This window comes from Drosophila busckii, chromosome 3R (genome assembly GCF_011750605.1).
Source record: "Drosophila busckii strain San Diego stock center, stock number 13000-0081.31 chromosome 3R, ASM1175060v1, whole genome shotgun sequence".
In the NCBI taxonomy this organism is placed as follows: domain Eukaryota; kingdom Metazoa; phylum Arthropoda; class Insecta; order Diptera; family Drosophilidae; genus Drosophila; species Drosophila busckii.
This window is the reverse complement of record NC_046607.1, coordinates 1,627,303-1,642,206: the sequence shown is the minus strand read 5'-3', so window position 1 is coordinate 1,642,206 and position 14,904 is coordinate 1,627,303. Positions and strand designations below refer to the sequence as shown.

Below are 14,904 nucleotides of genomic sequence, written 5' to 3'. Positions count from 1 at the left end.
ACACAATTTTGTTCAGTTCCACCCAATTACCTAATGATAACGATTATAAATAATAAATAAAAAAAACTAGTCGAGATTCTCTAATATTCCCCAAAATTAATAATTCTAAATTTTGTAGGAAACACATTTTTACCAAGATAGTTACGACTAATGTCGTTTGTATTAAAAATCTACAGCTTAGAAAGTCGTAATTACGGTCTTGAAAATAAAATAAAAGCATTAAAGTTGGGCGCAGATAATTCTTTGATGCACTGTGTCTAGGGAACTGGGATCACGATGCTTAGTTAAATTAAATTAAATTGTCAAAAATAAAAGCATTTATCCTTGCCTATTCATCTGCTCAACTTCATACCCTTTTCGATTTTGTATAATAATTAAAAAAGAAATATCCTTGGAATTCGGTATCTCATATAAATATGTTAAGCTATTTGTAACTTTAATGAAATCGTAAATGTAAATAATCTATTATCATTTCTACGATTTTGCTTAGCTAAGTTCATAAATAATTCCAATCGCAATATAAATAATAATATTATAGTAGCTTATGCTATTTTAATGACTTTAAAGTCAATGCGTTGGTTATTTTACTCTTTTTTGCCTCTGTGACTTTCAAATTCTCACTCTTTTTATCAACTCGAACTTCATTTGCTTAAATTAATTGTGCTTCTCTTTGGTTAAAACCCAAACGATTTGACATCAATGGGCCCAGAGGGCAACTTCACTTAGCATACACAAAGAAATCATTTGCCATAGCAGCTTTTAGTTAAATTTGTTCTTCGCTTTGACTTTCTTAATTAATTTTTTCTCATGACGATTTGTACTGCATTCAACATTAATCTCGCAAATGCTTCAAGTGCCTGCTTGTCTATCCCGCTGGACGCCTCTATCAAACGATTTTTAATTTCATGTATCTGTCTCTATCTAACTATAGCTATCTCACTAGCCATGGCTGTATCGCTAGAGTGGAATGCAACAATGTTAAAAACGGCAACGAATTCTGTGGTCAATAATGAGAAATTCCAATGGCAGCGATTTTCAATCAACCTTTGCAAAAAAATAAAAGTAAAACCCTAAAACCCGCAATGACGCAACCGACAGCTTAACGCCCTGTTAGTCCCTCAAAACCATTTCAAACAAACTGAAAGGCCAATGTACGGCACTTTTATGTACAGAGTCTAAAAACAAAGTAGAGTATTTGCACTTTATTCAATTAAGTAATGACCAAAAAGAAACACCAAAAAGCTTTGACTACTGCTCGCTGTGTTTTCTTTACTCCGCTTTGAGCAATTATTTGAATTCTCACCAATCTGAAAATTGGAATGCGAAAGAGAGAGCTTAACAGCCAGCGCACATATGCAGCTGACAGCAGAGTAAGCACGAAGTATTCCTCTCGAGAGAAACTGAAGCAGCTGTCAGGAGTGTCATGCAAAGACACCACAAAGACTTGACTTTGAATGTTTTGCAATCTTTTTTTTTTTGTTTTGCTTACAGTTTTTACAGTCAGTGGGACTCAGAGGCTTGCATATTTGTCTGGGAGGTTAAGAGTTAACCATGCGATTTGTTTTGATGCTACATTAAATGTCAGTTTCAAAATGAAAAAGTTATAAGCCAAGTCAAGTTGAAATACAAAAGTTACGCATACGCAGCGTTGACTTAAAGTTTATGAAACAAAAGCGACGCTTAACGTATTAGCCAATTTCTTATCTTCCTAGAAACATACGTAGTAAAAGAGCGCTCTGCAACATTTTGAGTGGCATCTTTCGGTCTAATCAAAGCTAAACAAAAGCACCGAAATTCTCATTACCAGCGTACACATTTCATTTTCCCAACTGCCCGTGCCTAAACGTATTATATGCCTACCCCTCGATCCCATAAAACTCAAATGTGGCACTTAAAGTGGTCCATTTCACTAGACACGAGCCTGCCTATCCCACAGGTGTGTGTCTATGTGTGTGTGTGTGCGCCCCCATGCCCCAGCGCAGTCAGGCGCCCCTTCAAATTAAATGAAATGCGTAAAAATGGCAACAATTTGATTTTGTCAGATTTCCAGAGTCAAGTAAAATGTATCTATGCGTGTGTGCCAAATGAGGGGGCAAAGTCACGTAAGCATTACAATGCTCGCTCTCTTCACTCCCCCGCTCTGTATCCCTGAGCTGAGCGAAAAACGCATGTTTCATGCAATCTTTAGTGCTGGGCCTTACCATAGTCCCAGGCCGCTCTGTTGCGTATTGCACGCGCGGCTCCCAAGTTGCTAATTTAAGTGTAATAATCCTCAAAGCCAAGGAAACGTGAGCCAATTTATATGCAAGCATTAGAGGCCAGCGTCAGGGGTTGTTGCTGGACTGCAATCACCTGACGCTAAGGCTTGCCCATTTCTATTATATGCTCGCACACGGATTTTGGCTTTTGCTAATAACACACACACACACACACACTGACATAGAGAATGCTAAAGATACTTGTTTATAGAGGCCGAAAATTATGAAACAACACATAAACTGAGAGTGTGGGCAACCACAACAAACAAAGAACAAATTCGGGCTGACCCTGTCCCGTTGTCTCGTTATTAAAATAAATTTAATATTGATTCAGCTTTTGTAATGAGAGACGCGACGTCATCAAAGATCCACTTAAAAGCCACGTTCTAGTTCAAAAGCTTTTGTTGTTCGCCGTCTAAATGTCGGGTGGGGTAGGTGTTACCGCAGACTGTTGGGGATGGCACCAATCTCTATTATGGGTGTTGTCGCAACCAAAATTAAAAAAAAAAAAAAAATAAGCTGGCAGTGTACTTAAATTATGCTGATGACCAGAAAACATGCTGTCCTTCCCTGTTTTGGTTGTTGCTATCTATTAGAACGTGGCAAACAACATAGAGCCCTCTGCCAGGCATACATGTAGGCTTTGGGATTTTCATTATAATGCCCGCTCATTGCGAGCAGACACCGAAAGCACTTAACACGTTGCCGCTTTTCATTAACATAAATGCCAAAAAATAAAAAGAACGAGGTGCATGTGGCCAATGCGTGCGTGCCGGCATGGCATGCAGACAACGCAAAGTGTTGCATATTCTAATTATAAGCGCGTGGTCGAAAATTGCTAAAATCAAATAATACGTATACGCAGCGTTTAAGGCTTCACATAAACTTGCGCTATACTTTATGTGTTTATCTATATGCTGCTGCTGCTGGAGCATACCTCTACCATTTGATGTTCTCCTTAATCGCACTCACTGTCCAATGGACGTTCGTAGTCCTTTTATTGCTCTGCTCATAAACATAAAGCTTGCAACCCCGCTGGCAATGGTTGTTTACCGCTTAGTATTATGCCACGCCCACCGCTTACACAAAGTACACTTATTTACAGAGCAGCTCATTAGCCGCCTGCGTTCTTCCATTTTCCGAAAGGGTTTTCCTTTGCTCAGGGCTTTGAGTCTATGGGCATTTTGGCTCTTGTCGCATTTCATTTTCGGTTTTTAGCTTAAAATAAATGTTGAATATTTGCAGCCGCCCGCTGTGTCAGCTGGAAATGAGTTGACAGTCAGTCGTTCTGTCTGCCTGTCTGTCTGGACATCCCCTTATTATATGCTATCTGCTGTGCTTGGCAAAACTATTGGACCCTCATTCAGTTTAAGCCCTGGCTCGGCACAAGTTTGTTTTGGCGAGAAATGCAATTAATATTAACGCCAAAACTCATTAATATCTTTGCGAGCCAGAAACGTCTCATGCAAATATTAAGTACGCAATGTCCTTTTTGGTACAGTCCCTTTTTTGTTTTGTTTTTTGCTTACCATTTACCTCAGGTTAATAATAAACAGCCAAAGGCTTAGTTATTATTTGCGCACAAAGATGAAAACACAAAACTTGTTGCTTCTAAACTCGAAATGGGGCTTTGAGTGCGAACGAGTTGAATTTTCATATAAAATTTAACTCTTTTTCGGCGCAATGATTTATGGCCAGAGGCCAAAGAAAAGGGCAAAGGTTGCTTTGGCTGCTTGGGATGCTGGGGCTGCTTGGGCTGCTTGGGCTGCTTGGGCTGCTTGGGCTGTGCGCAGGATATGAAGTTCAAGGCATCGTAAGTAGTTTCGGAAGCGGAGTAACAGTTCAAAGTGTAAAATCTCTCGTCGCTACCTTGCTCAAATTGAAAAGCGCACTTGACGCTGTTCAGCTTTGCTTTTTTCCTTTCTCACTTGTTTTGTCTTTTTCTTTTGGACAGGAAAAAAAAGAGTTCGAGAGCCCTGCCGCTAGGCAGTCAGAAAGTTTCATTGTAGTCCTGGGATTTGGGTAAACAAAATTAAGCAGTCTGCAAGTTTTTAATTAAAAAAGGGCGCGAGTGCGCATTAAACAGCCAAGAGCAGAAGGCCAATCCAATGTAAATATCAGCTTTAATAACTAAAGATTTAAAAGCTGGCGACACCTGGCATGCAAATTGCAAAATTACATATGCTGAACTTCTTTCTAACAACAGATCATTATAAAGATAGTTGGCAAATATCAACAATGAGAAGTGGAAACAATTACTCAATGTTTGCACATGCAACAAGCAATGCGCACATGTGAATAAATTACTTTGTTGTAGACAGGAAATTTGTTTAATCTGGCAACAAATTGTGGAAGACACGCAATTGGAATCGCAAGCCAAGCATTCGAGCGAGCGAGCGACTGACGGACCGACCGACCGACCGACCGACCGTTCGACCAGTTTGAGCTAAAAAGTTGATGAGATGCAAATGGATTGGGCGCGATAAGGCGCTGCAACTGAGCTGAGCTGAGCTGAGCCAACGCTAAGCCCGCTGACTGAAAGAGTTGAGACCAAAGCGCGACTTCAACGTGGGCTGTGTGTGCGAGCGAGCTGGTAACGCCAGCTTATTATTAACTGTATAATTTAATGTGTAGGCAGGAAATTGATTTATTATCAGCGTCAGTTAAGTTCTCTCTTTACGTTTTTTTTGTGTGTATGTGTATATATATATAAATTAAGCAACTCGCTTGCGGCATAAATCTTGCCAGCAAACTCCTTTTGCCTCTCAACGCTGGCACGTATAAAAAAATAAATTACAAATTAAGTTGTTGGCTCCCACAGTTAACCGACCGGGTGACAACAACTTCAGCCGCAACTCCCAATATCCCAGCTCAGTGTACAAGCCAAAGCAGCCGTCATTTTGAGATAAGGATAAGACAACATTGCGCGCTAAGCGCTGGCGCAGCTCTTGCTTGCCGCAGTTTGAGGCAGCAAGCTTGTCACAGTTGCCACATAATTTATCGCGCCTACTTTAATCACTGTATCTGCATCTGTGTGTGTGTGTGTGTGTGTGTGTGTGTGTGTGTGTTTGTCTTGTTTCTTGCTCTCTTAACTATCGATGCTATCTGCAAAAAATTTTGCTGTTTCACGCCAACAACTCAACGCCCAAAAATTTATCTCTAAGGTAGGCGATAGCTGGATAAGAAATTATGGTAAAACACTTTGATTTGCCTCAAAGCCGACAAACAGCCAGCACGGAATAAAAACTTCAAATGGACATACCTAAGATAATTTCATCTAGCTATAAATGTTGTTTAATTTCACACCTAAATGTCATATAATGCAACTGCCTGTGGCAACTGTCCTTTTGGAATTTGTTGGTTAGCCAACAGGAAATTTGCCGTCCATTGGACCCGCACCACAGCACTCAATGCTTCACCATTTGGGGCCACTTTTGGTTGTCATAGTCTGTCAATGCTTTAGCTAGAGTTCGTTTGTTATTGTTGCCTGTTGCCATTGTTACACTGTGTGCAGTCATTCAGTCAATCAATCGCTTGGCTATTGAGCGAATTGAACCCATTGAAGCCATGACTATTTCCAATTGCATTTCGTCAAATTTTCGTCAATTTTTCGGGTTCCGTTCAAGGGACAAATTGCTATTAAATTGCCTCACAATTGCAAGCGTCATAAATCGCATAGCGAGACGAGACTAGTTTGACCAGACAGACAGACAGACCCATGCTCATACCCATACCCATACCCATACCCAACTCCCTACGATTCGTTCCAATTTTAATGGCCTGGTTTTCCGCTTGGTTAACTCAATTTGCGTGCCTGCATTCAATTAGATATCCGCTCGCTTTTCACATTTTTATTTTATATCTATTTTCGTTGAAAGCTTATTGCGTTTAAAATAAAATTTGTCGTTTGTTTATTTGTCGCAAATAAAATGACAACGCCAGTCTCCCCGCTTGTGCCCCGTTGCGTTGCATTTAATAGATATTTCGTTGAAGTCGTAAAAATAGAAACGTTATTGTTTTAATTTCGTGACTGTGCCACAAATGAGTTTAATGACAGCTGACTGTCTCTGCCCTGCGTGGAGGCGCGTAGGCGTGACAGGTGCAGCTGCTCAGCGACAGCCCAAGCATAACAGTTAACGCCTTAGCTTCATTGGTGGTGGCCATAACTCAGCTGCAACTGACTCACGTATGCTTCGCATTAAAAGGCATTTTATATATGAAATCAGTGCCAAGTTCACAGCGCATATTTGTCATTTGATTAAAAGGCGCTTGCCACAAAAGATTCATCAGAATGCGATGTTGTTGTTGTTGTTGTTGTTTTTGTTGCGCTTATCAATGCATATGCATCAAGCATGACATATAAAAATAAAAATAACCAACAACTTTTGGCATAAGATAAACGAGAAATTATTTCAAGCATATAATGCGAATTTAATGTGACATCCGACAGGCGACAAGAGCCTCAAGAAACTGGCGACAACTTTGCATATAAAAGACTTTGCTGTAGAACGAATACGAATACGAATACGAATACGCTTTAAGGAGAAAAAAAAAATAGTGGAATGCCATTATTTAACGTTCAATAATTTCAAGTTTTTAGTTTAACCTTTGTTACCTTCTAGTTACCTGTTCTGACAGCAGCACCTTGCCCCAACTCAATTATTTCTTAGTTTTCCCTCTACACTAACAACAAATGTTCAAAGCGTGCCTCTGCCTTCCACCAAATGACGCATTATTGAACTGTCAATGGAAGTGACAAAGGGTTAACAGTGTCACAAACGAGTAGTTGTTCATCCTTTTTATGCAGGGACCGAGACCGAGACCGAGACCGAGTCTGAGACTGAGGCAGAGACAGGCGTATAGCCAAAGGTCTCGCTGCCATTAAATGATGTTTATTGTTGCCTGGCCGGATGGGAATTCATACATGTATTATATATTATTGTATTATTTACATACACCAGGCCATAACTCATATGCATTGACATTTATTGCTTTGAAGTGTTTACATGCATAAATAATTGAAATTATTGATCACTTGCGATCGTTCTAAAGATCTGCTTTCAAAATAAATTCGATAGCAAAAGCTTTTAGCAGAGTCTTTAATAAAACAATTTTTGGCAGACCTTGCAAAATATTTATGGCATAAGATTGGCTACAAGACTGAAAGTTGAGACAAGGGACAGACAACTTAACTTGGGCTTGTCAGCTCGACGCTTTGTGGGTCACTATAAGAGCGAAAGAGAGAGAGAGAGAGAGAGAGAGAGAGAGAGAGAGTGGGAGAGGGAGAGCATCATCAAATGAACACTAGCTAATAAAAGCAATACTCTGGCTAAGGCCTGTGTCTGCTGACCTGTGGCACAGTGTCTATGTGTATGTGTGCATCATCATCTTTGGTAGTTGGACACGTCAGTTTTCGTGTTTGATAAGGATCCGCAACGAGAACAAGCAGGAGAAACGCCAAAAGACAAGGCGAAGGCGTGCGCCCGAATATATTCGAATTTTATTATGCATGACAGCTCCACGAACAACAACAACAACAACAACAACAGACACTCCCACTGCCCCAAACATAAAGCCAAAGTCAATGCCGAGGGTTGGGGCCTGGTTATTGGGTTTGGGTACCTGTTTGACAGCGGGTTGTCTGGCCCCTGGTATACCTTCATTTCATGGAAGTTGGGACGGGGGGGCACTGTAGCGATGCCTCTCTATAGAACAAACCTAATGCTTGGCCATGTGAAAAAAGATTGCGTTATTCATATTTTAATTTTACTTGTTTAACGTTCGTTGCGTATCGTTATACGATTTTTGAATATCGATAAGGTGCAAGGCGGAACGGTTACTTTGTTGTACCAATTGTGCTTGGGCGCGTTCTGTCTACCTCATGCATGATTTTGTAAGATTTTTTCTATACTCAAACTCTTACTCATGCCTGCAGTACGGCTCAAACATGCCTCGATTTATATTTTGACAAATGATTTCTAAATGAGTGGACACTTTTGCCCTCCCCAGACAACACCGTTTATATACAAAGAGTATAAACGACTGTGTAAAGCGATAGCAGCAAGCGAAGGAAATCAAGCATGTACACACATGCATATTAAATTAATTAAATAGCGTCAAGGTACAAAGAGGAAAACAAGCAAAAGATAAGAGTGCAGGAATACGAAAATTAACAACGATTTATTTGAACGTTGAGTAATGCAGTTGAGAATTTACAGACATTCGGAATCATTTATTACACTTTGCATATAGAATAAAAATAGCTTATACACATGCAACAATTATTATAAATTAGACATTATCGAGCCCTAGAAATTGCAACGGTTATTTGCTTGCTTTTGTGTTACCTAATTTTATTTGCTAATGCAGCGCGCCTATTCAAATGAAGTGCACTGTATGTAATTATTTGATGTAATGCGCAGTTTTTGAGACCAAATAGACAAACAAGCTTTACATTGTGTAAGGCCGGCCGGCGATCTGATAATCGCTCGAAAGCGCTCCCCCTCTCTCTCTCTGCGTCCCGTGCAAATTGTTTATTTATAATTTGTATTGTAGACGTTTTTTAAATAGGCACGCTTTTGTATATTGCACTATGGGGAATTTCACAAGAAAATTTGTCCAAAGCCCATATATTGTAATGATTTTCATACCAATATTTTGTGAATACAGTAATATTACATGGCCAAAATTTTAACATAGCTACTATCTGTTAAGAGTTGGTAAAGAGTCTGTTAAAGTCAGTTGGTATCGATACAAAAATCGTAAAACATAAATCGCGTAATTTGTTACAATAGTAAACTTATACAATGAATATAATTTTAGGCAGACTTTATAATAATATCTATCTATGTGTGTTATGTGAGTAAATTTAAATTAATTTATTTGGGTGCCTAAATATATGTATGTATTTGTATGTTACTAATTTAGAAGTCACTGAAAATAATTCATCTGCAATTATAACTAGTTTTTGGGCCGTATTCCCCATAGTGCACAGGTATGTACATATCATACAAACATATAGACAGACATATTTACATACATACATTTAATGCAAATATTGTTTACTTTTGTTGTTGTTAAGTCATAGAACTGGATTTACAAATATGCAACTATTTTAATTTATACGAATTTAATAACGATAGGCAGTATTCAACTTAAAAGTTGCTCAATCAGTAGATTTATTCACATGGTATACATACATACATATGTATGTATGTATATAAATACATATCGTGATAGGCGCCCGAAAAAAGAACACGATACTCATTACAACATGCTCAGACAATAAGAGAGGGTTAGCAACAGCACGTAAGTTCGAAATGGCATGATGCGACGCAGCATTTAGTTGCCTCAGCACGCATTTGCTTTGGTAATCTAAGACCTGACTTTGTGCATGCCCATGAGGTGGAGCAGTTGCTGGCCTGTCGCCAACTCTATGACACCGCAACAATAGCTCAAGTCTTGCACGGATTGCAGAGCAGTTTACAGGCGGTGGAAATGCCACCCGAGGCTTCCTCACAGTATCGTCAGAGCCTAGCCCTCTCGCTATACTACAAGTTTTTGTTGGGCACAGCACCCAAGAACTTGGTGAGAGAGAGCTATCGCACCGGTGGTGACCTATTGGTGCGTCCTCTATCTTCAGGCAGCCAAACATTTGAGACCATTAAAAAGAACTTTCCTGTAACACAAGCAGTGCCAAAGCTAGAAGGTAAGAATTAGAAAGATCAAATATCACTAAAATTTTGAAAATCGGATTTTTAATTTTCTAATAATTTAATATAATAATGATTATAATTCTATATTCTTCTTTTTTATGCGCTTAGGTCTCATACAATGTTCTGGCGAGGCGATGTACATGAATGATTTGCTTACCACATCCAATGCGGTGCACTGTGCTTTTGTGACTGCCAAACGCGTGGGCGCCAGCATAGAGCAAATTGATGCTAGCGCTGCACTGCGTTGCAAAGGTGTTTTTGGCTTCTTTTCGGTGACCGATATTCCCGGGGATAACAATTTCTACAACAGTACGCTTTTTTCCGTGGAACCGGAGGAGATTTTTTGCGGTAGCGCTGTCAAGTACTTCGATCAGCCCTTGGGCGTAATCGCAGCGGTTAATCAGGATACAGCTATATATGCAGCCAACTTAGTGAAGGTTACCTATGCCAGCGAGCAGGTGCAGCTCTATACCAGCATGGCTTCGGTGCTCTCGGCGAAACATACGAAAGAAGCACAGCAACGTTTGTTTGTTCTGACTAAGCAAACTCAGGAGACTTTGCCGAAACCCAGTTTGGCGCCAGGTGATGTGCTAGGACGTGGCATTCTTGAGTTAGAGTCTCAGTATCATTTCACCATGGAGCCACAGACAACGATTGTTGTGCCCTGCGAGCAAGGCTTGCAGGTGTGGAGCGCTACACAGTGGATGGATGTAACCCAAGCCAGCATAGCACGCATGCTTAAGATGGATGTGAATCTGGTTCAGCTGCAAGTGCGACGCGTGGGTGGTGCATATGGCGCCAAAGTGACGCGTGGCAATTTGGCAGCTTGCGCCTGCGCTTTGGTGGCCCACAAGCTCAATCGTCCAGCGCGCTTTGTGCAGACTATAGAGTCCATGATGGAAACCTTGGGTAAGCGCTATGCCTGTCGTTCGGACTATGAATTTCAAGCGCGTGCCAACGGATCCATACTTATGCTAAGCAATAATTACTACGAGGATGCGGGCTGGAGTCTGAATGAGAACGTGGTGGAATTTCTTACCTTGTCAGCCCTTACAAATGGCTACAACTTAACTAATTTGAATTTCAAAGTGCAGGGCACAGCTGTTCGCACAGATGCACCCAGTTCAACCTGGTGTCGTGCGCCAGGAACAGCGGAGGGTAAGGCAAAATCCAAAAATTAAACTACTACAGCTACACTCACTGTTTTGTTTATTCGCAGGCATCGCAATGACAGAGACCGTGCTGGAGCATATTGCCTTTGCCTGCAAGCTAGATCCGGTGGATGTTCGGTTGGTTAATCTACGCCCTGGCAGCAAAATGGTGCAGCTGTTATACATTATAATTAATTAAGAGACTGCCGAAAAGAACAAAAATATTAAATAGCTCTATTAACATGAGAAAGAAAATCAATGCTAAACCTGTTAATCAGAATGTCTATATTTTAAAAATCTCTGATCACTAGTAAAGATAAAACAAGCAGATAAGGGGTGGAAGAAATAAGAAACAATACATCATGGCCATGGGGGCGCATTAAATTTAGGGGCAACCAACTTTTATATACACTTCGACAAGGGCATCGCAGCAAACATACCCAAGCGCACCACGCTGCCTATATTGAAAATTTAAATTAAAAAACCAAACTATTTATCCGATCGTTCTGAAATTTTCGACATGGGTCGAGAACATGACCAAGCGTTTTTGTTACTTATATTGTGGGCATAGGTCGTTTTTCTCGATTTGTTGGTGAGGGGTGCAGAAATAAATAAATAAATATATATAAAAAAAAGCAATTCGGAATATTGAATGGTATATGCAACGCTTCCGTCTCCCTGTTGTACACAATTGCACAACTTCATAATACCCTTTCCCATTTTTGATAAAAATGTTAAAATGTTTAACAATATATTATAATAATAGTCTCTCCTAAAACTAAAAACTAAACCTCACTACTTTTTATACGCAGCCATTGCTATGACAGAGACCGTGCTGGAGCATATTGCCTTTGCCTGCAAGCTGGATCCGGTGGATGTTCGGTTGGTTAATCTACGCCCTGGCAGCAAAATGGTGCAGCTGTTACCCCGATTCATATCCTCAAGCGAGTATCGTCAGCGTCGCGATCAAGTGAATGTGTTTAATGCCCAACACCGTTGGCGCAAACGTGGCTTGGGCCTGGCACAAATGGAATTTCCGCTGGATATCGGCATTGCCTTAGATTATCCGGCTACGGTGGCCATTTATCATGCCGATGGATCAGTGGTTATAACACATGGCGGTATTGAGATCGGTCAGGGCATTAATACCAAGGTCGCTCAAGTGGCTGCCTTTTTGCTGGGTGTACCGCTTCAGCTCGTACGTGTGGAGCAGAGTAATACTATCACGGGCGCGAAACTTCTTTTGTTCACTGCCAACTCTATGACCAGCGAAGTAGGTAGGTATTGCTGTGCGCAAGGCTTGCAATACCCTAAACCAGCGTCTGGAGCCTGTAAAACGTAGACTGGGTCCCAAAGCCACCTGGCAAGAGATTGTGGAGGCAGCTTTCTTACAGTCCATAGGCATGGTGGTCACAGATTCTTACAAAATGGGTGACCAAAGCAACTACAACATATATGGCTTGAGTCTTTGCGAGCTGGAGTTGGATTTGCTAACAGGCAATCATTTAATACGCCGCGTGGATATTTTGGAGGATGCAGGTGAAAGCATAAGTCCCAATGTGGATGTGGGTCAGGTAGAGGGAGCCTTTGTTATGGGCTTGGGCTACTATTTGACTGAGCTGCTTCTCTATGATCGACAGACGGGACGTCTGCTTACAAATCGCACTTGGAACTATCATCCACCAGGTGCCAAGGACATTCCCATCGATTTTCGCATTGAGCTGCTGCAGAAGAACCCAAACCCTGTTGGTTTTCTGCGGTCAAAGGCAACTGGAGAGCCCGCCTTTTGTCTGGCAGTTGGCGTGCTGTTTGCTATGCAACATGCCATTCAAGCTGCTCGACAAGATGCTGGCTTACCAAGGGAATGGGTGCGTCTTGGTGCGCCAACCACACCAGAGACGGTCTGGTTAAATGCAGGCAATGAAGTGTCACAGTTCGTGCTATAATAAAGTATCCTTTTTACCTTACTTCTTTTATCCTACCTACAGTTTCTTAAAGTGTAACTCCCATAACTGCTATAACGTCGTTACTATTATAATTTTACGAGATAACAATTATTTCTCAATTTTTAATTGAAAAATAATTTTAATTAAAAGAACGTTTAACTATTATTTCATATTTAAAATCCAAAAAATAATAAAATTTAATTTTTATACACCTTGACATTTTTGAAAAAATGGAAAAGGGTATCATGAAGCTGTGCAAATGTAAGTAACATGGAGATGTAAGTAACATGGCAGACTCCATAAAGTATATATATTCTTGATCAGCAAGACAAACTGAGTTGATAAAGCTATGTCCATCTGTATGAGTGGGTGTTTCTCAGCAACTATAAGAGCTAGAGCAACCAAATTTGGTATGCTGGTGCTCCTATAAAATCGTTTTTATTTTTTTTTATTTCCTTGTCCCTCCTACCTCCTCAGCAAATTAAAAAAAAAAAACAATTTACCTCCACAAAAAAAAATTTTTCAATAAATCACACAAGCTTTGTCATGTTTCTGACTGGTATCGATAATTTCAGAACGATCGGATATATAATTTGGGTACGCTTGCTGACGCTACAGCAAAAACGAGCTGTTAGACGCGTTAGTTGTGTGTATATGGTTTGCGATACCTATGATTGGTTTTTTCTGCAGATTGCCTGAAGCTCTCTCTCGATATGAACATGGCATCTCCAAATTCTTATACAAAACTCTCTCTCTCTCTTGGTATTTTCATACTTGACGGGGTTAATGGCTCACACAGGTAGTAAACAATAACATGAAGAAACTCGGCGATTTGGTGATTCCCATGTGGCTTTTTTTGTACATGTTATTATTTAGTTAACGAGCTTACTGTTGATATTGATTATCTATTATTTCAATATAGTCTAACACTTATGACCTTTCATAGCTTGTTACTGTCATTAAATTAAAACTTCTAGTGCATGAGTAACTTGTGTACTGTCCTCGGATGTATTTTCAATGCAGTGATTCAAATAATACGTTACATAAACCTCGAATTTACGTTCAGAAAATTTTTTATCTATAGAGTATCTCTGCATGCTTATATTTTCACTGTACGAGATCCAGTTAATTTATATATGGTATAGACTACATGGGATGACCCACCTGCAATATATATATGTAGATAGATGGTGGCTCCTGTGGATTGAACTATTCCTGTTAATATTCGAGGTAAGCCGCGGAGGTTTACAAGGCCAGACTTGTGGACTTAAGCCTAATAACGATATTATTAGTAAGTATACTCGTTAGGAGTAGGGTGTGCCTGGCGAGAGGGCAAGACACACTCGAAGTGTTAGACGCATATCGTATCAGGTGGTCTGTCTATCTTCTCGCGAAAGCTGATGGTCCGTAGTGTTAACTCGACAGCTCTCAAGTTGGGGCACGCTTGGTGTAGAACTCATTAAGCAGCTGGCGTCGTCAGCTTCTGTCGGTGCATGTGGTGTAGGGCGCTTGCCAACTACATAGACTCCTAACAATATGACTTACGCTTTTTCTTTATTTTATATTCATGTGTCTTTGCACTCCAAGCCCCCTCAATTATTGCTAAGAAAATTTGGCTGCTCGAAAACCAACAAACAAAAACATGAGTACTCTCTTTAACAGTTTGTGCTGTGTCGCTCTACTTATATAGGACTGACAGACCTTCTATATAGTTGTTATCGCGCTCGGCTCTAATAATCACGGGGCTACAACAAGATCAACACAAACTATACAACAGAACAAACGAGAACGCCATTGAATTTTAGACGCTCATATTCGCAAAAGGGTAGGCTGT

At 40.4% G+C, this 14,904-nt stretch overlaps 1 protein-coding gene across 1 annotated transcript; it reads left to right on the top strand.

Annotated features, from left to right (window-relative positions):
- The first annotated feature begins 2,677 nt into the window (after positions 1 to 2,677).
- LOC117134871 (aldehyde oxidase 4) lies at positions 2,678 to 13,070 on the top strand. Its single transcript, XM_033294234.1, is given in 5 exon segments — positions 2,678 to 2,689; positions 9,597 to 9,966; positions 10,082 to 11,131; positions 11,937 to 12,400; positions 12,402 to 13,070. Coding segments are annotated over 5 exon segments (2,565 nt in total).
- Positions 13,071 to 14,904: the final 1,834 nt, after the last annotated feature.